The 22691-nt window shown below is 41.0% G+C and overlaps 1 protein-coding gene across 1 annotated transcript in view; it reads left to right on the top strand.

Annotated features, from left to right (window-relative positions):
• LTK (leukocyte receptor tyrosine kinase) overlaps window positions 1-22691 on the top strand; it is a 96320-nt gene that overhangs the window by 43572 nt on the left and 30057 nt on the right. Inside the window, exons 3-10 of the mRNA XM_063398556.1 lie at window positions 791-946; window positions 1583-1805; window positions 9427-9566; window positions 11315-11452; window positions 12335-12487; window positions 13511-13611; window positions 15159-15325; window positions 20330-20424. Of these exons, the coding sequence (XP_063254626.1) occupies window positions 791-946; window positions 1583-1805; window positions 9427-9566; window positions 11315-11452; window positions 12335-12487; window positions 13511-13611; window positions 15159-15325; window positions 20330-20424 (1173 nt within the window). The remainder of the gene's footprint in view (window positions 1-790; window positions 947-1582; window positions 1806-9426; window positions 9567-11314; window positions 11453-12334; window positions 12488-13510; window positions 13612-15158; window positions 15326-20329; window positions 20425-22691) is intronic.

Raw genomic sequence — 22691 nt, 5'->3', positions numbered from 1 at the left:
TTAGTTTTTCATTCTTACATGTTCCTTGACCTGCTCTGGGAGAGATTGTTGTTATTGCCTAAGACAAAATTCCTTTCTTCACTTCAATTCTTCCATTTCTTGGGAGGTATAGCCAACCCCACACTGTGCATTTGGTCACTCATGTGCCTCTTGAGCTGGGATAGGCCGTCACATTTTATCTTCTTTTCTGCCAGAGATTAAATCTGTCGGGATTAAATACTTGAGACGGTGTTTCTTGTTCGGACTCAGATGTTCATTAATTCTTATCTATATTACAGCCTCACAAGCCATGAGTCTTACAGCACTTCTAGCTAACAAACTAAAAATGGAGCCTTCTCTATCTCTCTGCAAGGCCTTTTAAGGATAAACTGTCCAATTAAGAAATGACACCTAAATTATTTTTACTTCTAACCCAATAACCAACCACCTGTGGCCCACAATGCAGACTTTTCTATCCAATTACAAAATACCACCTAGACCCATGAAAAAGAAAGTGAAAAAGAAGGACTAACCTCTGCCCTAAAACCTCAGTCTTGCTGTATACATATATTGCTATATTCTAAAGCTTTAAACTCTAAGTTTTCCACCATGTGGTAGCACACACTTCTATTCAAACTACAAACCCATAATCCCACTTTTATCGTGCAATTTTGGAAGCCTTCTCCACGGCCTCAGGTCAAATGCAGTATTTTCTTGGGGGTCAGTGCCTGTCAGCACAGAATGTCTAAAATCCTCAGTAACCGGGGTTCCAACAATAGGCCTCACTAAAACCTTTGGTTTCTCACAACAGAAGTCTCTTGTATCGTCGGCTCTAGCTGTTCATGGGTGACATCCACAGACAGTTTTGGAAAACCAGACTGGGTGTTATCTTCCACTGGTGTCCTGGTGTCCCAGGGGAGGCAGCAGATGTTTCTGGAAAACAATTCCTCCTGTGAAGATGTTGAAGGTAGGCAGAGCTACAGATCCACATTCCCCTTGAATGGATTTGTGCATTTGCCCTGCTCTGGCTGCAGCAGGAGTCAGCAGGCTGAGACCTCAGGCCCATGTCACTGAAAGTTCCACCACGTGCTGGTTCTGGTGCCGAGCTCCCAAAGGCACAGCCAGTGCCCAAGAGACAGTAGGAACCATGTCATTCATGTGTGCTGCCTGTGTGTGCATGTACCCCCTAAACAGCCGGCCCCTGTTTATAGAGTATACAGAAAATATACTCATTTTCTATCTCCCCATTTTAAGCTACTTTTACTTAGAGAGACTGGATTTTTCTCAGGAAACTCAATCCTGTACAAGCCAGAACTGGCTCCACTTGTCTGCTGTCTGACTGGAAAAGTCTTTGGCTTTTGTTTTGTTGAACATGTCTTCATGCTTTTTTTGGTTTCTTCTCTTCTCATTTCTTCTATCATTTCTTTACTTATACCCTTAATTTTTTACATTATTTTCTCTTTTTCTTTTGGTTTTATGCTTAGTTTTTCCTTTTATTCTCATGATTCCTTTCTTCAAACTTCTTATCCATTTTCCTCTTATTATCTCTCTTCCATCCATGCTGTGTGTCTCTTGTTTTGTTGTGGTTTTTTTCTCTTCACAGGGGACATTTTCCTCCTGAACACCAGCAGACTCCCAGAGAGATGTGAGTTCAGCCTGCAAAGCCCCATCCTGCCTGGGAGCCTGGATTCTTGCTTGCTGGAACTGGCCACATGTTCACAGGATGCTGTTCCTCTCCTCCAGAGATTCAGAGTTGAAATCAAGTATGTGGAGACAAACAAAAATACAATAACTTCTCTGAGAGCTGGCCAAGAGGAGAACGCCAGGTAAGACAGTCAATTTTCAACTGTTAAGCCTTGGAATTGCAAAGTAAAGTGGAGTTTCTCCAGGCTGCTCTTTATCAGTGTCTTTTGCCTTCTTGAGATCATTGCTGCCATTACAGCAGAAAATAAAGGTATGACTGTCAGGACTGAAGCACACAGCCTCCTGACAGGGTGCCTGTAACAGACACAGGTTTTGTGTGTCCCCTTTGCAAAGAACACACTTGCTTAGATCTCACTGTTCTTCCCTCACATTTAGAAGGGCGAAGAGGGGTTAATTTTTTCACTGATTGTAGGACTGCAGCTGTAAAATGCATTCAGTCCAAAAACTGCCTTGGTAACATCACTGATATATCTTGGATTCAGTGGGTCCTGTCAGTGCTACAAGGGTACACAATTCTCATTTTAGGATGGGGTTAATTTTACCTCTTTAATAATTTCCTCATTTCTAGTAGGTTCAGGAGCCTCCACTTCTGCTCCATTTGTAGAGTTCAGGGAGAAAAAAAATTGAGCTAAGAAGAGGTGAAGGAAAACAAAAGAAGGTGTAACAACCCCAGATTTTGTCCTGTATTCCCTTTGATCCTACCAACGTTTTACTTTTTCATTTCTGTGTGTAGCAGAATGCAGTAAGGAAGAGAAATGGGTGAAGGGAACAAATCACAACAGGAAAAGAAAGAGAAAAGTCCACATGTTGTCTAATTTTGCCATTTTCCATGTGCTTGTTTTTCCTTTGCTGCAGTCCAACTTGTAAGAACCTGGGTCAGACACATAGCAGAGTTTTTTATTTCCATCACCTGACTGACTCCCAGGGAGAACTTAAGCAATAGGTCTCAGTTCTTGTTTTCTTTGAATTCTTTGGCACTCCCCAGGCTGCCATGGAGATCTGTAGTGAAGAGTCCCCATCAGCCAAAGATAGCAGAGTTTGACTAAAAAAACTTATTTTTCTTTCTTGCAGATCTTTCTCTTTTTCTCTCTCATTTTCAGCTGTTACTCAGTTCCTTCCTGGCTATTCCTTCCCCGTCTTCTTGCCAATTTCACTGGGAATCTGTTGCATTTTCTGGGATTAATTTCTAATATCCTTTTTTACCCACCCAAAGCTACCCTTGCTGCTTTTTGAATATTTGACAGGCCACTGCAGCTGCAGCTCCATTCTGCTATGTAAACTCATAAAATACCCTTTTGCTACACCTTACTGGTCAGATCAGGCTTTGTGGTAATCGCTGCAGCTTCTCTAGAACAGATCATAGATGTTGTTAAGCACCTTATTTGAGCACTGCAAAACAGTTCTATGTGAAGTCAAGATGATCATCTCTTTAAAGCGATGGCATTTAGATTTATTAGAATGAAGTTAGTTTTATTGGAAGTTGGCACAGACACTGGTATTACTCTGTATTACTGAATGACATGAAGCACCAGTAAGCTCAGAGCATTTACTCTTAATATTTTAAACAGGGGAGGAGTCTAAGTCCTGTTTGAAATCAAGATAGAAAAGAGGTAAAACAAACTTAGGAACCATCAAATACCCTTCCTTTTCCCCCTCATTACAGCAGAACTTGGTAAAATTAAAAAAAACCTCACCATGCAGGGAGAACATAATTTATTTCTAACACAGTGATTGACCTGCTCCTTGCTAGGCAGGTAGCCTGAAATGAACATTCTCTCCATGATTAAAATTTCAACATTGGTTGCTAAGGAGAGACCACCCTGAAGTGTTCCTACTCCACAGGGACTTTCCACAGGGAGTAGGAGTTCTAGAAGCTTTTCTGTCTTAACCAAGCACCGCTGCACAATTTAGAGCAGAAAAAGGAGGACAATGAGCAGATGACCTTGAGATAGATGCCTATGAGTAGTACCTAGAGTAACCAGTGAAAATTACTACCAAGAGATTGTCTTCAGATCAGAGCAGAAAGTTGGACATAGAAAAAAGGCTAGGTGGCACTTTTTTCAGATAATCAGACACTCTAGGAAATCCTACTTCAGTCCCTTTTGTCACCTCTCAATTTCATGACCAAGATATTCTTCATCATAAACTCCAGCTGCACCAGACTACTTCAGCGAACTCTCCTCTTTCTGGACCTAGAAATGTTCTCCTGATGGTCTTCTCTCCTTCAGGATCATCAGCTGCACATTTCCCAAAAGCTTGGATATATGTCCCATGTAAGAGAGAGTTTCTGTCCTGTTGGTAGTATTGAAGCTGCCACTACTTTTCCACACATAAACCTTAATGAAAGGAAAAAGAAACAGATGGACTTTCAATACCATGTTCTCTCAACAAGTGGGGCAAAGTCACAAAGTCAGGATGCTTATTTTTAAATGCCACTCCTATAGATCATGGCTATTCTGAGTTATTACCATTAGAAGGAGAACTGCTGAGGTAGTGAGGTGTATGAGATTCTATGTATTTACAAAAAAGATATAAATTTTTATTTCTCATTATGTCAGTAAAGCTCAAACATCAGGAGACTGTAGTCTTGCTTGCAGGGCCAAGCCTTCTTTGTCTGGCACTTAACTCAGAAAACTGTTTTCACTTTTTCCAGGTTATGGTTATGGTGCTTATTCAGGTCACATCTAATATATTTTTTACTTATTTTTTTAAAACTTTTTTTTCTTAGATGTTTTTACTATTTTGCTTATTCCACCTTTTCATCTTTACCACACAGACCCAGAATCAGCCACAGTTGAAAATTCTTGAGTCCTGTGTGGTTCTGAGTGTTTTCACATGCTTGTGTTTGTTGTGGACCACAATTATTTTAGTGTTCTCAGCCAAAACTGTTTCAGTAAGAAGCTAATTTCCTTTAACTCTGAGTAGTCACACTTTATTGAAAATAAAAAAGCATCATTTGGGGAAGGGATAATATTTTCATTTTCTGTAGTCAATAAGCCTAGCTGATTTTATTCTGTTTTCAACATGAAATGGCCATGGTAGTCTTGGTAGTGTTAAAAATAAGACGCTTGACACGGCCAATATATCAAGCAGCAATTTAATAATTAATTAATTAACATGGTAAAGTGTGAGCAAAGAGGCAGCGCTGGGTACAGTGGCAGGGGTTTTCCCTTCCAACTGCACACCCATTGCTGGTTTTGATGGTATTTTATACATATTCATAAGCTTTCTCAGCAGTTTCCATTTCTAGTTTTAACGTCACAATTCAATACCTAACAGCCATAAATCTATAGATTGTCCTGTATAATTCTATGGACCATTGTGATCTATTCTGATATTTCAATACTCCAGGATGTACTTCCAGGATATGTTTTTCCAGGTGGTGGGATCTGGCTTCCAGATATGGGGGTCCCATCTCTATTCCCAGATCCATCAATCTCGGGCAGTGATGTCCAGTTTCCTTCTCTAGGAGCCATGAATCAGTGAGCTGAAGTCTTGTCTTCGTGTCCAGGATGTTTTCCCACCTTCTGTGAAGGCTTGAGCCCCCTCCTCACTTCCTTCTTTTGTCTAAAAAAAAGCCTTTTTACAATCTAAAACTACAGTTTAAAATTCTTTAATACAAAGCAAGCTTCTACAGTTACAATTAAAAGACACCTATTACAGAATAGCTTGAAACTCATAATAGGTAATTGCAAGCAAAAGATTTATTCAAAAACTTCCCTCCTATGCTTTCCTCAGCTGTTTATTAGAACTCATCTTTTATAACTGTCCCATTGTTGTGTTCTACAACTACAATTACACAGATTTTCTTCATTTCCCTGACACGAAACATAACTTTGTATTTCACAGTAGATCAGAAAACAAAAAGTTCATGACCATGTGCACACATGGGTTTTCAGTTAGCCAGTCTCACAAAACTGTTTATTGCTTAGTTTTTTTGTGTCTTCCCCCCTTTTTGGAGGGGTGGTAGTGATAAAATACTCCACCATCTTCTGAGACACTTGAAATAACTTGCCATCTTTGACACTTCTATTCTACTAATGTTGTTGTTTTTATCCACAAAAGTTATTTAACTTCTCCTACTGTACAGATGACAAGGGAGTAGCCTGGTAAACGTTCTCAGATAATGTCTAAATTCGTGCTGACAACAACAAGCAGAACCATTTTGATTAAACAATGTATCTAGAAAGGGTGAGGCTCTCCAGCTGCTATATAAGACTATGAATTTGGAACACGAACCTGGGAATATGATTCAGTAAATGCCTCTTGTGTCTCTCTTGAACTTGCACCCAAAATATCCTGTGTCAAAGAATAACCCTCTAAGGGCTGGGTGAAGGCAGGAGGGGTAGGCATGTATTTTGCTCTCTCTATTTCCTTAGAAGCCCAGTGGTTAGCACTGGGTGTGAGGATTTGTAGACAACAGTTTCCTGTGTATATAAAAGTAACATAAATCTTCTAATTTTTATATTCACTAATTGAGTCTAGAAGCATTTAGCATACACAGCTTTGAGCAAAAGCCCATGCAGTGGGTCCCCCTAACTCATAAAATGTTTCAGTTTTCATGTTCTGCTTTATTGCATTTTTCAGTCCTAATGAAGAAATGGCATTCCTTACATAAAATCTTTCCTAAAATTAATCATCAGTTACCTTTGTTGGATATGAAAAACCACATCATAGAAAGGATTGGTAAGAAGAAGGTGGAAAACATCTGTTCAGCAGAGAACATTGAGAGCCTAATGAAAACCCAAAGTAAGCACTACAAAAGAAAATTTGGAATTAAAATTTTTCAGGGTGAATCTTGAATTCTCTTGCCTTAAGCATTAGATAGCTTGCAACTCCAAACTTTCCATCCATGCAAATTTCTCAAAATTGTGTCAGACCCTGATAGTTCTTCCATGCATACAGATGAATTTTAACATCTCTTTTTAGAAGAGTAATGCCTTGATACTTGAGATCTGGTTTGACATAAAATCAATACTTAAGTTATTGCCAAGCTTGGCTTATTTGGAAGCCTGCTGCAATGATCCATCTTCTGCTGGATAAACAATAGGCTTTTTTCCTGATTCCATTAAGAAAATTACATTGGCTCTGAATAGTTTCCGTTTCATGGTGGGACCAAGCAAAGGAGGTGTAATTATTTACAACATTAGAAATCTTGCTGCAGTTGGATCTAGGGGGCCAGGCCTTCTCTGAAGCGGAATACCTTGATGATGAAGAGGCTTCATACACAAAAACACTCTACGTGATGCAAAGCCACTTCTCATTTTTGCAGTCTCTGGATGCTAGACAGCTTTTTCTGTGATGTTGTAAATGGAGAAAATTTCAGTAGCAGAGATATTTCAGTGCAGAACTGGGGTGTTTCCTGGGACCTTAGTGCTCTGACTCAGAAGAGCTGCAAATTCACAGAAGTAATAGCTTAATATGGGGGCCTTATTCTTCTACCAGATACCACAGCTCTCCCAGCAGAGATGGCAGAACAGACAGTGTGTCCTAAGTCATGGCATTTCGGAGCTTGGTTTGTTGACTTAGATGACTAGTACTTTTATTTTGATGTACTAGTCTATAAACAGCAAGTTCCAAAGTGTCTGGCACATAAAGCATACAGGATTAAGGTGCAGAAGCTGAACTAGTCATTGTTTTCAGCTGTAGGGCTCTTCAGTTGCTGCTGCTGAATGTACCACTGGCTGTGAATCAGAGGCTGTGAGCCACAGGTTCCTGCACTCAGTGTTGTGTAACACTGGCAACACTGTGATGTCTCAGCTGCAGGGTGGGTTGTGACTTGGTAGAGGTACTAGAACTATGCCTCAGTGCTTGACAGGTCTAGTATGCCTAACAGCTAAATCCAAAAGATTTAAAGATTGTCCTTACCCTTATTGGCTCATTGAACCAATTTGATTATGGCCCATTCATTCTTGTGGTCAACAGGATGCAATGGAGTGATGAGCAGAGCTGTGTCATGTAGCAGAAGTGATTCAGTTCTGGCTCAGTGCTGGATGGTCTTGGATGTTGTCCCACAGTGTGGCAGGAGGAATATATTTATAAGAATATTTATGAGATATATTTATAGGTGCTGGATGTTCCTGAATTTGTACTGTAATACAAAATGAAAGCAAAGCAGTTGTTCTCCCATGTTGGGAAGTAGAGATGCTGCTGTTGCTATTCAGGGCTGTACTTTCCTGAAGATGAATTAAATTATAATGAACTATTGAATATATTATGATGGGACAGGAAAGAGGAAATGGGGTCATCTTTGTAAGAGGAGCTCAGTTTCATATAAGTTCAGGGTATCTGTGGGTATTTATGCATGTGTACAATTGTGAAAGTGAAAAGTGGGTGGATACCATAGAAGGGATGGTAAAAAATTATCCAGACAAAGTTATGTAATTGATTTGTGGAGGGGAAAAATGCAAGAGAGGGTGATAAAAATTGAAGTTGCTTTGGATTTTTTACAAGTTGCAAATACAGTTCTGTGATTTTTATATTGAGTCCAGAAGAGATGTGTTTGTAGTCTGGATGTTGCCTTCTAAGGTGTTTCTGGCACAGGACAAGGGCTACATGACCACTTCATGGCAGCTGAAGGCATTTCCTAAGTGAAAAAGTAATTCTAAGAGCAGAGCTGATCAACATGTCTTAACACTGTGGCCTGGCCCTGTTATTACTCCACTGGCACTGACTTAGGTCGCTTGTCCAAAGTGGTCCCAGTAACAGCACCACTGTGTAGAACATGGGTAAAATTATCTGTCTGATACTGTTTTCAGAAAAAGCTTAGGGCAAGGATTCCTTTGTCACTAGCCTTGCTCCAATCAATATATTACAAAATAATAACATGTATATTTAACTGTATTTTGCTGTCTCATTAACATAAGATATAAAATAGTTTTTGGAAACAAAATTAAAGTAAAAATATTTTAAAGAATTCCGCTGTAGTTTTTAAATGACACTTGGATACCTTGACTTCCATCAGACTTAACTGAGTGAGGTACTTCAAAAATTCCCTTTTGGCATCTCTCTCTAGCTTTTGATGTCTGACAACCATCTTTAAAATTAGGGCACATGGGACCATTTGTCTTTCTCCAAACTGCCACAAGTGCTGCACAACTGAGAAACCTTTTCAATCTAGATTTGCAGGTTATGGCACTTGCTCTGTGGTGAAATGTACATGGCACAAGTAATCTGCATTTCCTGAAACAGCACTTGTCTTCTATCCCTTGTTTTGTAGGTGTTCTGTAGTTTGCTAAGGTGGAAAATGAGACAGACAACACACAGATAAAGGTTTTTATTCTTGACACAACCAAGAAACATTCAGGATCAGACATTTACTTCCACAACACACCATGTCAGTGTTGGCTTGAGGAGATCCAGAGACTTGTGCAGCTGCTTGGTTGGTCTGTACTTTCAAGAGCAAACAGAACACAACCATGTACATGGAAAGCACATCTTGGGGTAGCAGGTCCAAAATTGTCCATAATTTAAGATCCATTTAAGAATCATTGGGAGTGGTTGGATCTCTTCATCATTAGCAATAGGCTCTGCAGCAAAGATAACCTTACATGAGCTTGCTAGGCTGAACATCACTTGTTTCATACCAACACCCATTTGTTATCTTGCTATTTGCAGTCATTGATCCATTTCTTTCATGGATACTTCTACTTCTCTTTGGTACAGTACAGAATTTTTATGCTAGAGACTCCATGGATTCCAATGTGCTGTTTCTATGTCTGATAACGTTCTGTTGTCCTCTAGGATGAAATGGAAATACCTGGTGGCCCAGATTGGACGAATAGAGAGACCTTTCAAAATCACCCTGGTATATTCAAACTGTGGAGCACAAGAGGTTGGACTCCTGGCAGTGGGCTCCTTGCAACTCAGGAACTGTTTTCATGGTATGCTGCAACACAGACAGGTTTGGAACAACCAAATGCATCCTCACCAAAATGGATAAGGTGATGAGGAACAGGATAGGATTTAGAAGAAAGATGAGTAACTCAGAATTATAGAACTAATTTAAGTGATCCTCTCTGCTTTTCAGCTTTGCTTGGCTTGATCTTTGTATGGGAAAAAAACCCCAAAACAACTGGACTTACGCTGAATTCAATAACAAGGATGAAAAATGTCTTTATCTAGATTATTTTAGCATTTAGTATTTTTCTCTCTTAAATAATCAAGAACAACAGTCTACCCTGTGTAACCCAAGCCTTTTCCATACTTGGGCTTTATCTAACAAATCTATGCAGAAAAGAAACATACTTCTGCCTCCAATGGGGTCTGTTTGCTACTGCCAGGCTGAGAATTTCTATCTAAGATGAAAATCGGAATGTAATTATTTTCTCTAAAGTACTGAGTGCTCAGCTTTACCTGGAGCTTGCAGTTTTGTTCTGAATGTCATGCAAATGATCCTCAGTGGCAGTGCAGAGTCTTGCTAATGTCATTTAGGCTTCTTGGAAGTGCAAGAGTCTGTCAGTACAGGCAGTCTTCAGGTTGGGAACATAATCTGCAGTTCCTGAATTTCATGAATTAACATAATGTTATTGTTTCCATTTTGCAGGCTCTGTAGAAATAGCTTGGAATGTAATGTAAAAAGAACACACTATTGTGAGCACGGTTTTGATCATATTAGAGATTTAATTGTAGTCATCATTCTTTTAATTTAATATGTTATAGTTTTAATGTAATATTTTTTTGACAGTCCTAGAGTTTTGAGGTGATGCATGCAGCCTGAAGCACTATGCTCTCAGTCTCTAAATAAGATGGTACACGTATCTGGCACAAAACAGTGTAATGAAAAAATATTATTTCAGAGTGTGTACCTGGATTGCTGCAGAGGTGTTCTTTTCTCTTTCTCCTGCAATTGGTTCCCTAACTTTTGCATTTTTTCCAGAGTAGAAACAATCCCAGTGGAACTTCTGTGCAGAGTTATGCTAAAAGGTAGCAGATCCATAACAGGCCTGGGCACAAATGCATCCACAGGACAGACTGGGTGCATTAAGGGTCATGCTTTTGAGAAATATCAGACTTAAAAATCATGTTCAGCCTGGCTGATGGGTACCTCTGAAGTCAGTCAAATGCTCCCAGGCTAGAAATTACTAGATTAGCTAGAGTGCATGAATAAAATTTGTTTACAGCAAGACAGCTGGGTGGGGAAGCAGCTACCTCATGGGCTGGAGGCCACAGCTGGAAGCTGGCACAGAAATGACTCAGAAGCCCAAGTGCTGGTTAAACTTGAGCCTCAGCAGGACATAGCAATGTGTCAGTCAGGGCTGGAGATGAATGGGTGTCCCTGCCTCCAGCAGCAGGGTGCCATGCAGCATGTCACAGCTGCCTGGAAGGTGCACAGTCATGTGTGCAGAACTGGGGTGCACATCACGGTGGGAAACTGGATGGCACGTCATTAAAACAAAACAAAACAACAACAAAATATCTAAAGATAGCACAGACGAAGCAAAAGCATGAGAGAAAAGAGCAATAAGTTCGGTCCAGGAATCTCATGCTGGATAGAAACCTACATGAAAAAGTAGATTTATCGTACAAAGGACAAGGTCCTACATGTGAAAACTTATACACATGAAGGATCATACACATTCTGTCAACTCATCTCTGGATTTAGTTCTCCTTTTCTTTTTTTTTCCATTAGATAAAGAAAATCAAGATCTTTTAATATATGACAAAGGCTCGACCTTTCCCTGCATTCATGGAGGCTGTGTCAGCCACCTACAGATCTGTGAGTTCACCAGTGATTGTCCTAGCAAAGAAGATGAAGGAGTGAGATGTGGTGAGTATGTGGCATGACACTTTGTAGGAACCTTCTTCAGTTAGAAGAAATAATTTAGAATAAAAAATAAGTTAAATTGATTCTATCTTTAGATTAATTCAGTATTTTACCTCCTGAATTAATTTGGTCCATTTACATTAATTGGATACCAAGATTCTCTTTGAAAATTCACCCTATATGGAATAAAATGGATATTTTTAATTGGTTTGGTTTCTTAAGTATTGCAGTAAGGAGCTCAATGACTTTCCCTTCACAGTTACTGCTACTTCAGAGCAAAACCTTATTTCCATGTCTGAAGCTGGATGAGAATTTCCTTCTGGACTCAAGATCTAAACCTTCCCTTCAGGGAAAGGTGTTAATCATAATTCCACTCTTAGTTACCTACAGTGCCATAAATCTGTCCTTCCAAGATCCCAGTTCAGAGTTCTTGCACATCAGGACAGAGAAATCCCGTAACAGTATATGTGGTGCTGAGAAGAAATCTTTAGCTTTGTTCCAAGTACAGTGGTGCAGATTTAAAATAACCTATTGATTTGCCTTCCTTTAAGTGGACACAAAACTTTGTGATGCCTGCAATTTCATATGTGGCAAGACCTTTACAAATGTGTGGCAGTGATTTGCCATTCCTGAGATTACGGGGGCTGCAGTTTTGTCCAGTATTTAGAATAGGACAGCACAAAAAAGTCTCAAATGTTTCCAGAAGCAAAGTGTTGACTTTCTAATGGTGACTGTGGAAAGAAACAATTGAGACCTATTTTGACAGCGTAGCATAGGTTGAGTAACTTGGACAATGACAATGGATTTTCACTTTTGTTATTTGTTTGTGTTCTTCCATAATCAAGTTGCTCCTATTTTCTTACTTTTTCTTGTTCTTGATTGTAGAAAGTCTCCCAGAGGGTTCACATTGCTCTTTTGAGGAAGGTCTTTGTGGCTGGACACTGAATGAAACTGCAGCATCTCCTTGGTCTATTCGGGGCTTTTCTAAAGTGATTCCAGAGGACTCATTTGTAGGGTCTACTTTGCAAGCCACTGGTGGTAGGTTCTTCATGTTCTCTCTCCACTCTCTGTATGCATGTACAAAATAGCTTTGAACTTAAGTTTATTCAAATTGGTTTAAAAATTTTGGCATCATTGCCAAATGAACTTCAGTATCAGTATTGTTTATAACAACTCCACACATAGCTAAAATTAACTTTTGAACAGGCCTCAAAACTTTATATTAAACAAGTGCCTCAAAAAAGTCAACACAATCCCTGGAGACAAGGATTTTAATTCCCCTTTAAAAAGTCATGTAATGTGTAATTCTTCCCTTCTCCTTCCTCTTATGAACTATGGAGTTGCAGAGTACCTCAGCAGCAATATGATAAATGCTGCATCACAAGGTAAAAATTGCCCAACAGAACAAGGCAGCTTGTAAAAACAAATCTTTTGAAGACCTTTGACAGACTCCACTAGTGGGTTAGGAAGAGCATCACATATAAGACTATCCCTCGTGACCATACACATTCTCTGCCATAAAATACCACAGTAAAAATGAGTGCAATAATTCCCAGAACTGCAGAACTGTCAACTTGCTAAATAAGAGGGGAGGTCAGACCCTCAGCTGTTCAGGCTGAAACTCAGAAGTGTTAGCACACGTGAGTCTTGCCTTACAGTTCCCTGCCAAAAGGAAGGGTTTCCGTACAAGTGTCCTGCTTGTCTCCTGAGAGCTCTCCCTGGAAACAAAGACTGCAAATAAACTCTTCCAGCCCAGTGCTTGTCTCAGCCAGACTCATTGATTAGGAATTAGGAGTGTAGATTGGTGTGTGCCTCTGTATGGGAAGATCTTGAGTGGTATCTGAGGTTTATCCATTCACATTCCAAGAAGGGATTTTGTGCTGCTGAAATCTACCAGAATGTTTACTATAACCTCATCAACAGATTTGCTCTCAAACCCTGCTTACACCTACAAATGCTTACTTACCTGCAGTAACACTGATGATGTTAAATGATTTCAAGGGATTACACAAAAGAGCGAAAGTTCATTCTGCCTTTCCTGGTTCACTTTTGTGTTCACAGGACACTTCCTCTACCTGCGAGCAGAGAGCACTCACACAAGTGGTATGGCCAAGGCTTACAGTACCAGCCTGCCAGACAGTCTTGCCACTGAAGACTACCAGGTGGGTCACTCTTCTCACCACCTTTGTGGAGTAAATCATCAGGCTGTGGGCACTATTTGCACAATTGGCCTGTTCTCCTGTCCCTCTGCACTCTCTACACAACACTGGCAAGCAGAAGAGCTGGCTATATTGCCTAGATGGCCGCTTGTTCACAACTGGAAGAGAGATGTGAGATGCATCCCCAATAAGTGAAAGCAGAAGCCCCAAATCAGCTCCTCATGGAAACTTCCCCAGCCTAGCTGTACCAGTTAGGAAGAGTTACTCCTCTGAGGGGGGGCCAACAGCTAAATTCAGGGTTTGTAGAAAAGGGAGCTGGCTGGCTGGGCCATTTAGTCTTTTAGTATATCTGCTGCTGAGATTTTTCTTCATAAATTCTGCAATATCTGAGCAGAACTTAATAAACTTCATACTTTCATTGAGAACAGGAGTGTGAAGTTGGAAGGCATTCGATTTTCCAGAAATAGATGAATATAATAAACTTATGATCACATTCTTCAGGAATTTCAAAAGGTCAATGCAACCTGGCCTGATAAAATCACATAACTTGCCTTGCAGCTCGGAGATGCTAGAATTAAAAATATTAAATAATATATAGTCATAACACTTAGGAAAATTAAGCTGCAAGTTTGAGCTGGAGTCCAGTCTTGCTAGGGGAAAAAAATGAAAGCTTTGATGCCTCCTAATTACAGCTGGGAAAATAAATATAGTGGAGCTGCCAGAAATGTAACTGATATTTATACATTTTTATAAATCCAGGTAAAATTTGCTAGGTACAAAATAAACAACAAAATAAAATGCGATTGGAGATAGGTTCACAAAACCAGGAAAGGAGAAGCAGCACAGCTGGTTATTACACAGAAGCCACAGGAGATCTGGATCCATTTTCTCCTCCACTGGCAAGGATTCCATCAAGGAACTTCTGTGGCTGCTCTTTGCAGAACACGTGTGTGTTCCCTTTCCTGCCTGTACTGCAGCTCTCGGTAACACAAAGGGCAGCTGAGTGTTTGAAGCATTGGTAGAAATGACAACTTTCTCTTGCTCTGTGGCAAGCTGGAAGTGGTTGCTCCAAAAAAAGAGGAGCAAGTCCTGCTTCAAAACATGCTTTGGCCTAGTGGTTTTGTTGTTCACTTGTCTAAGGGGTGCTAGAGTTAAGGTGGTGCTTATGAACTGGAGCAGGTAGATGGACTGAGGTTTCCTGCCTCTAGGGACAGTCCTTGTTTCAGATGTATTTGAGGCAGGGAAGGCTGTAACAAGGAAACCAGTCCTCTCACCCAGGTGGTGTCAGAGCCTGTGGATATTGTCATCAGTGGTTGAAGAACAGCTGCCCAACAGGAGTGTCAGTTCGGGTCTTCCCTGAGAAAATTCTGTGCTAGTAATGGTGCTGAGTCAAATACAATCAGTCAGTGGGGGCTTAGTGATTTTTGTCATTAAAGAGTTTGACCCAGACTCAGAGGTTTGGTGTCTCAAATTCCCAGGGAAGGGACGACTGACTACCTTTCTCTTTTGTCACAGATTACCATCCTTTTCCTCTTCTTCTTCTGTTACAGGTTCAATTTTCAGTGCATGTTTTTGGTAGCTACAATGGTACAGTCTCCTTCTCTCTCAGGGAAGAGATAAAGGGAGCTCCAATCACCTTGCCAATGTGGGAGAGGGCAGGGAGCTGGGGTGACCACTGGTTTCTCATCACCTTACCAATGCCAGTGCTTCAGAACCGGTAAGAGCTTCACTGTCAGCAGCCAGGCTTAGCCCTATAGATTTAGTAAATTGTTGTTATCTTTATTGTGAAGTGTCTCTTTCATTCCTGCCTTCTTTCAGGGCTGTTTTTTAGCAACTCTGCCTGCTCAGGAAGTATTCTGTCATAAGTGCTTATCTTTGTGCACATGCACAGCTTAGCTCCACACAAGCCCACACCATGTGCCTGCACTTCTGTGCAGCCTCAAACAGTACTTAGGTTTTGGGAACAGCAAGCATCTGTACTAAAAACCTTTTAGCAATCTGAGCAAGCCAGTGTACTCACAGGGGAAAAGTGCTCCCAGCAGGGAAACAGCTGCATTAGCATAGCTGCACTTCATACTCCCACAGTAAAAAACAGTGACATGAGTCAAAGGGGTGGTAATCCCACAGTTTAGCCAATACAGCTGTCCAGTTTAGCATCTATGTCAGTGCAGCCTGGGCAGCTGGAGATCCTTCCTTGCCACGTTACCAATGCAATGGTTTCAGAAAGAGTGCAAGGCTTATTTGTTGCCCAAATAAGCCTTGCACTAAAGTTTTCATGGGTTTGGATGTGGAAATGCAGTGCAATGTTGGTTTTCAAATGAAGTAAAGTACTGAAGATTTAAAGAACTTCATTGCAATCAAATTTTATTCAGGCATTTCTCCTCCTTCACCTAGTATCACTCAATCTCAAGCCATGTAGCTGGTGTTGGTAGCTGGTTATTTTGCACAAAATAAACATAGCTTTTTCCAATTTCTCCGATCTGTTGGGATTTTTTTGCATATTCCTGAGGAAAGCCTGTTTCACATAAAACTTAGGGAAAAGAAATCTTCAGGTCTATCCAGTGAATATTATAAATGTTGCTCTACCCTCTTTCTAGTTTAATTTCCTAATTACCTTTGGTCTCAGTATTATCATGTGTTCACTGTACACACCTTTGCCATGAACAATTCCTTTAGGGTAGGATTGTCTGCCTGCTAGCACTGCATTTAGTATTCTTGTCTGACACAATCTGAAGTCCTGTGGATTAGCATCTGTTTAGTTATGCATATGTAAAGTATGGCCAGAGAATCTGTGCAGAATAGCTCTTTTCTCTGGGCACTCTACTGTGGACATGTCTGCAGCTGAGACCAAGGGGCTCTTCAGAGATATTTAGGACCTTCTGCCTCCTCTGATATGCAGTCCCTTATGCTTTGTTCCATGAAGCCTCCAATTTCTGTACCGGCCCTTAATTCTGAAGCAAAATGGATCTTACATGGCAGAAGGGAATGGAGAGCAAAACATTTCTTTTGAGCACTAGCCAGAATGGCATGAAAAAAAAATGATATTCACATGTTCAAATACTGTAACATTTGAAGAAGTTGAGTACTTAGGCAAAACGACAGCTGTAGGTAGGTCATGCATGTGTTTATTATTACAGTCTGTTTCAAGTAGTTCTATCTTTTACTTCATGTAACCTTTTTGTAGGACATTTTCAAATTTAAAACTGAGTGCCACAACAATGCTGATCACTGTGGGTAAGGATGGAACTCTTCAATCTAGAAGGCAAATCTGTACCCCTGTGCTAGCCAGGTGACTGACAGAAGTAATAAGTTGCCGTTTGCTACGCTGATCCATAACAGACACAGAACAAACACACACTTTGTTAGAAAATGCTGCAGCTATTTCCCCAAGGGAGGAAACCCTGGTCTTTGTGCTCCCAGGACTTGAGCTCCATCCCAGTCCTTTTGTCTTTTTGTTTTCATGCTCTACTCCTTCTGTCCTGTCTTACCTGCTTCTGTGGGCACTGGGTGCCTTTCTTGCTTGTTTTCATATACCTGAACTCTCTTTTGCTTCAGCCTCTCATTTGGGAACCCATTTTATCTTGTGCCTCTGGTTGTAATTTCCCTTTCTGAACTCCTCTCTGCTTTTTGTTTCCATCTCTATTCCAGCAGCTGCTGTCACTGTGTGTTGTTTTGTTTTGGTTTTTTTATTATTAAATCTCAATCTCCTCCTTGTACTTCCATTCTCCTCCTAGCTATATCTTGTATGCTTTCATTTCAATGATCCCAGACCTAGTGTAAAGGTTTATTCCCAAAATTCCTGTTTGAGTGGCTATTTAATTCTCCCTGTAGATCTTGGGCCCAAACCCCCTGCACACCAAGTCCATGCCCCTTCTGCTGTGAAATTCTGTGAGCTCCCAGCCTCTCTCCAGGATGACACCCTGTTCACTCTGGATTCAGTTCAGGCAGCCTTTTTTCTTCTGTTTGGCAGAATCAGAAACAGAAAGACTGGGGAAGAAAACATTTATCCATCAACTTGGAAGGGCAGTTCTCACCTCATGCAGCTGAAGCAGGGCCTGACACGGTTCATAACAGCACTGTTTGCAAAGTACCATTTTGCCTGAGATTTTCAGATGTCCAGACAAGAGGAAACTGCAGGATTAAAAAATACCAGACATGGAAAAGTCAGGGATTTAAAGATTTCTAAGATATTTTCTTAAAATTTTAATTGATTCTCATTCACACGAAAAACACCACCTCATGTCTGCCATGTGACTCTCTTCCTCACAAATTTCAGATCCCACTTCCAATACCCAGCAGCATAGAGTGCTTAAAAAGTTACCAGCCCTTCTGAACATGGTCAGAATCATGAATCCCTGTGTTGCTTCATCCTCAACACTCACACAACATGTTGACTGCTAGAAAAGTCATACCAAATCACCCAAAATCAGCCTAAATCGCTTTGATGTTGGTGAAGTTGAAAACAGTTGTAAATGGAGGTGTGTGATGAACATTGCTGGACAATTTTACTACAGTTTGGTACTTCCTGAATGACTATTCTGTGTATTTATTTATGGGTATTGTCAGCTTTCCTTGGTAATGCAAGCTCTAGCAAAGTTGTGCTTAGGGTAATTTTTAGTGTAGATTTTGAGCTGGCATGCTGTTTCTCTGTATCCCAAATCTTAGGGAAACTCCTGTCCTTCTCCTGCTATAGGAAAGTACAGTACTTTCCCTGGTTCCTTAAGGGGACGGTAGGCAGTAGTAAAGTGGGTAGGAAGGGGACAGATCACAAGGGAGAAGAGTAGGCATGAATTGAAACACAAGAAGTTCCAGGCCATGAACTGCTTGATGGGGCCAGAAGTAGAAAAACCTTAGCACAAAGAACAAGGAGGACATGAGGGTTCTATCTAGGTAGATTTTAGCCAGGCCTTCATCCAATTAATTTATTCCTTAGGAGAGAAGGAAGACAGTTTGCTGATCAGCCTCCCAGTTGGGCACCCTGCTGCTTTGAAAAACTGCTTCTGGTGATGGGCTGGCAAATTCACTTACTTGGTTCATACACATAAGAAAAAATAATGCTATTGGGAGAAAACCAAGCAGGCAAAAGACCAGACAACAGAGAGCTGGAGAACATAATTTGTTAGAGTCAGCAAAATGAGATCAATGAACAGGAACGCTGGAAACCCCTCTGGCTAACACAGCACTGAGTTCAAAAGGCAAATTCTTCCCCTTTTTCTGAAGTTAAGAGGAAGGGGAGGCATACAGAGCCTAGAGGTTATGAAATGTCAATTCTCATGTACTGAGGAGGCAGGGGTCATTCCTCAAGGTCCCCCTTGTACAGCTAGAGCAGAAACCTACCTGGTGGTGCAGTGCCAGGGACCCTGGTCTGCTCTGTCCCCATGGACCAAACACAGCAGATTGACCTGACCAAGGGTATAATGCCATGTGAGTGCCTCAAGTAAAGGGGTAGGATGTACCTATGCCTGTGGGTCCTGTAAGTGCCCAGGTTCTGGGCTCAGGGTGCTCTGTCCTCCATCAGATAGACTGGGGGAATTATTGTCATTTGTCAGTAGACTTATATACGAGGCCTGAAACTGGTCTTGCTAAGCCTGCTATTGAAGAGGAAGGTTTCTGTAGGAAGGGAATCTAGTGGAAAACTCCCCCACTAACACCACGGCTAAGAGGTCATTCAAGAGGCCCTTGATTTGCATTTACTGCACTTACTCCCAGAGTGCTCAGTTCCTGAAGGTGTGGATGAAATATTTAATGAAACATTTAAGCACAAGGGGTCATTCTTGAGTTGGGGTAAAAGCGGTTTATCCCTAAAGATCTGTATGCAGCTCTGCAACTAACTGTGGATATCAACCAACATTTGGTTGGTGGGTGGAATGCACACACATATTTTTATTGTCACTAATTTGGGACAAGTGTGTTTCTAGGCTGAATGATTAATGCGTTGGGCAGGTCAGTGCTTGATGTCATAAATCATCATTGAGCTTTACCAGAGACAGCAATAGAGGTTCTGTCCATATGCTTTTAATAAGCTCTAAATGGACTGGACATCAGACATCTGTTTATTTCTGAAATGTAATGAAAAACAATCCAGTCCTATCCATTAGAAGGAGATCCTTTAGCTCATTTTCTTTCTTCCTTGTGAATTCAGAAGGTAGCAGTACACATGGGACGTGACAGAGCTCCTAGATAAGCAACACCTGGTCATAGTGGAAAAAGATGAGACAGCCCAGGGAGCTAATTCTTCAGGGAATTATGGCTGAAATATAAACTCGCATCACCTTCTGAGTTACACTGATTACCTTTGGATATTCTGTTCAGTTTTAACTCTATCTCTTCAGGAGTGGAAAGAAGGAGATATTTTTTTCCTCAGTCTGATTTCCTGATTGTTTCTGGTAATTGAATATGGATGGTTGTTTGTGTACAACAATTAGTGGGAGACAGTTGTTTGTATGTGCAGATAGCAGGAGAAGTAGGGCTGTCCTTGTTCTCCATGAAATGTGAAATTCTATGAATGTTGTGGTGCTTATGAGGGGTTGACATGTGTCTAAAACTTATAGCAAGACCTTTTGGCTGCTCAGCTGGCTTTATCTGGAGGAAAAATTGTAAATAGTAGTGATCTTTTTTCCATGATAAGGGAACACTATTTTTAGGGAGATTGTTTGTTTGTTTTTTTCCTTCTCCTTAGTCCTTTATTGGTCTTCTCTAAAATGTCTGTCTTATTGCAAAGGTTTCAACTGGAACTCCTGGCAACCTGGGGCTGGAATTCCCAAGCTGACATTGCTATCGACAACATTACATTTGGCCTGGACTGCTTCACTGATGGTGAGTCACAAATGTTGCAGAATCCTCCCTCCCAAATTTGGGTGGTGTAATCAGCATCCCACAGATCCAGGATGTACGTTCTGTTCCCCCCACAGAGTGTGCATGGATCATTTGTGGCAGCTTTTTCAGAACAATGCCATCTTATCTCAGACATACTGAAGACTGCAAGTAGAGGCAATTTTACTCTGTGTCAGTCTTCCAGTGCTCTTTTTTTTCTCTAACCTGAGATATTCTGTATCACATAGTTGAGACCTGTCTGTGTGTCTTGGCAAGAAACACTAGACTGATCCCTTACCCCTAAATGGAAGGATTACATCACACTGTTTTTCCAGTCCCTGCTGATATATGCACCCTGGTAATTGATAGCTGAAACAAATTTGTTGAAATCAAAGGGGGAAGTCACCATATTTTTGTGGAGAAAAGGAAGAAAATAAAGAAGCAAATTGACTCTGTGACAATCAAATTATAGATTACTCCATCAAGTTTGTTTTAGTCTGTAAGGAGGTACCTCAGCTATCATTGCCAGATATATAACAGCTTTCCTTTGCTTCATTACTGTGAACGTGACTGACAACTATTCCAGAGAAAAATGGAGCCAGTGCTACCCTTTGAAACATGTTAGCAAGAGTTGTAGTGGACAAGGGGGAAAAGTTAGGTACTTGAACTACTTGCAAATACTAGAAACTGCCTTCTTTTGTCCCTGGGGAAGACATGCTCTGTTGCAAAGGGAATGGAAGATACGCAACACTTGAATGGTGACTTCTGTTGCAGACAAAACGTGGATTGGTGATTCTGTGTTGTTTTACATGTCACCACACCCAATATGTCAACATTTAAGGTAACAGCATGTCCCTGCAGTGGCTAGCTGTACCTGAACATAACATATGGGAAGGCTTATGTTGAAATAGATGTGTTAAAAGCTCATCAACAGAAGCCACTATTCCTTCCCATCCCTTTCTGGTTCAGTGTTCTGTTCTCTTTCCCTTTGTTCTATGGGCACTGAAAACACTCTTCTATAAAATGCTGAGCATGAATAGTTTCACTTGAAATTAAGAGGAAAAGCTGATTCTTGATGGTAATTTCATTTTTTCTCTCCAGCTGTCAAACAGCCCTCTCTCCCAAACACCTTGGAACCTCCATGCTATCAGTTTGTTTTGAAATCTCGAGGAAACTGAAGGCAGTGACTCCAGATGCTCTTGGGCCAGCTGATGTGCACCCAGCTGCTGGAGTTTGCTGCCCTCACAGGAGCAGATAGATCAGTTTACCCACAGACATTTTGCTGGGAGTGGTGTGGGTACGCATCCTTTGGCAAACAGGTGGGCTGTAAATGTCCCTGCAGCAAGGTTATCAGAGCTAGTCCATTAGACAGCCCAACTCACTCCTTATTTTCAATTGGGATAAATTGCACTGATGTCCAGGAGCAACTGGCACTGACCCCATCTGAAGGCACGACCAGAGGTGCGTGAGTCACGCAGAAGAGACATCACGAAGGAAGCGTTTCTCGGAAGCCTTGCACTTGCCACTGTTCCTTGAATCCTCTTTGCAAATGCATGTTTTCTCGCCTCTGAAAGCAACCCCCTTGTATTTGTCTTCTTCTGACTTTAATTCAGTTAGGTTGCAGAGAAGCCCAGCAGCTCGGCTGTTTTCTCAGTAATGAAATTACTTCTCCCTGGCAAGGACAGGTTTCAGATGTCAGAGACAGAGCCAATTAAAATCCAAGCAGTGAATTCTTTTCATAAGGGCAGCAGGAAGGATGTATGGCAGGAAGGAAGGATTTGCTGCTTGCTAGGATGTAAATATTATTTTCTCCATCTATTTCAATCTTGTTGTTCAACTCTCTACAAAACCCAGTGCAGAATGAAAACACTGTTTTTGTATGCAAGATGGGAAAGAAGGTGAGGCTTTCCATATACCTCTAAATTGAGAGGAAAAGTTCAGTAAGATTTAAGAGAACAACTGAATAGTGAGGGCAGCTCAAGGGACATCAATAAGGACAAAACCCAAACAGACTATTCTTTGGGTGGCAGCTCCAAGGCATTGACAGATGCTTTCCCCCATTAATAAGGTGAGGCAAAACCACATTTTGGCTTATAAAATCACTTTGTGTAAGACAGTGTCACAGACTGGATGGCATGTCTGGTTCAGTGTGAGAATTTCAGGCAGACAGGCATAAAGATACCTCATAGTTTCAGTGAACTAGGGCTTATGTAGGAAGAGTTTTTGAGTGTATTAACATGAAAATGTGGACTAGCATAGCAAATAGAGTG

The sequence above is a fragment of the Prinia subflava genome, chromosome 5 (genome assembly GCF_021018805.1).
Source record: "Prinia subflava isolate CZ2003 ecotype Zambia chromosome 5, Cam_Psub_1.2, whole genome shotgun sequence".
In the NCBI taxonomy this organism is placed as follows: domain Eukaryota; kingdom Metazoa; phylum Chordata; class Aves; order Passeriformes; family Cisticolidae; genus Prinia; species Prinia subflava.
This window is presented reverse-complemented; position numbering and strand designations above follow the sequence as displayed.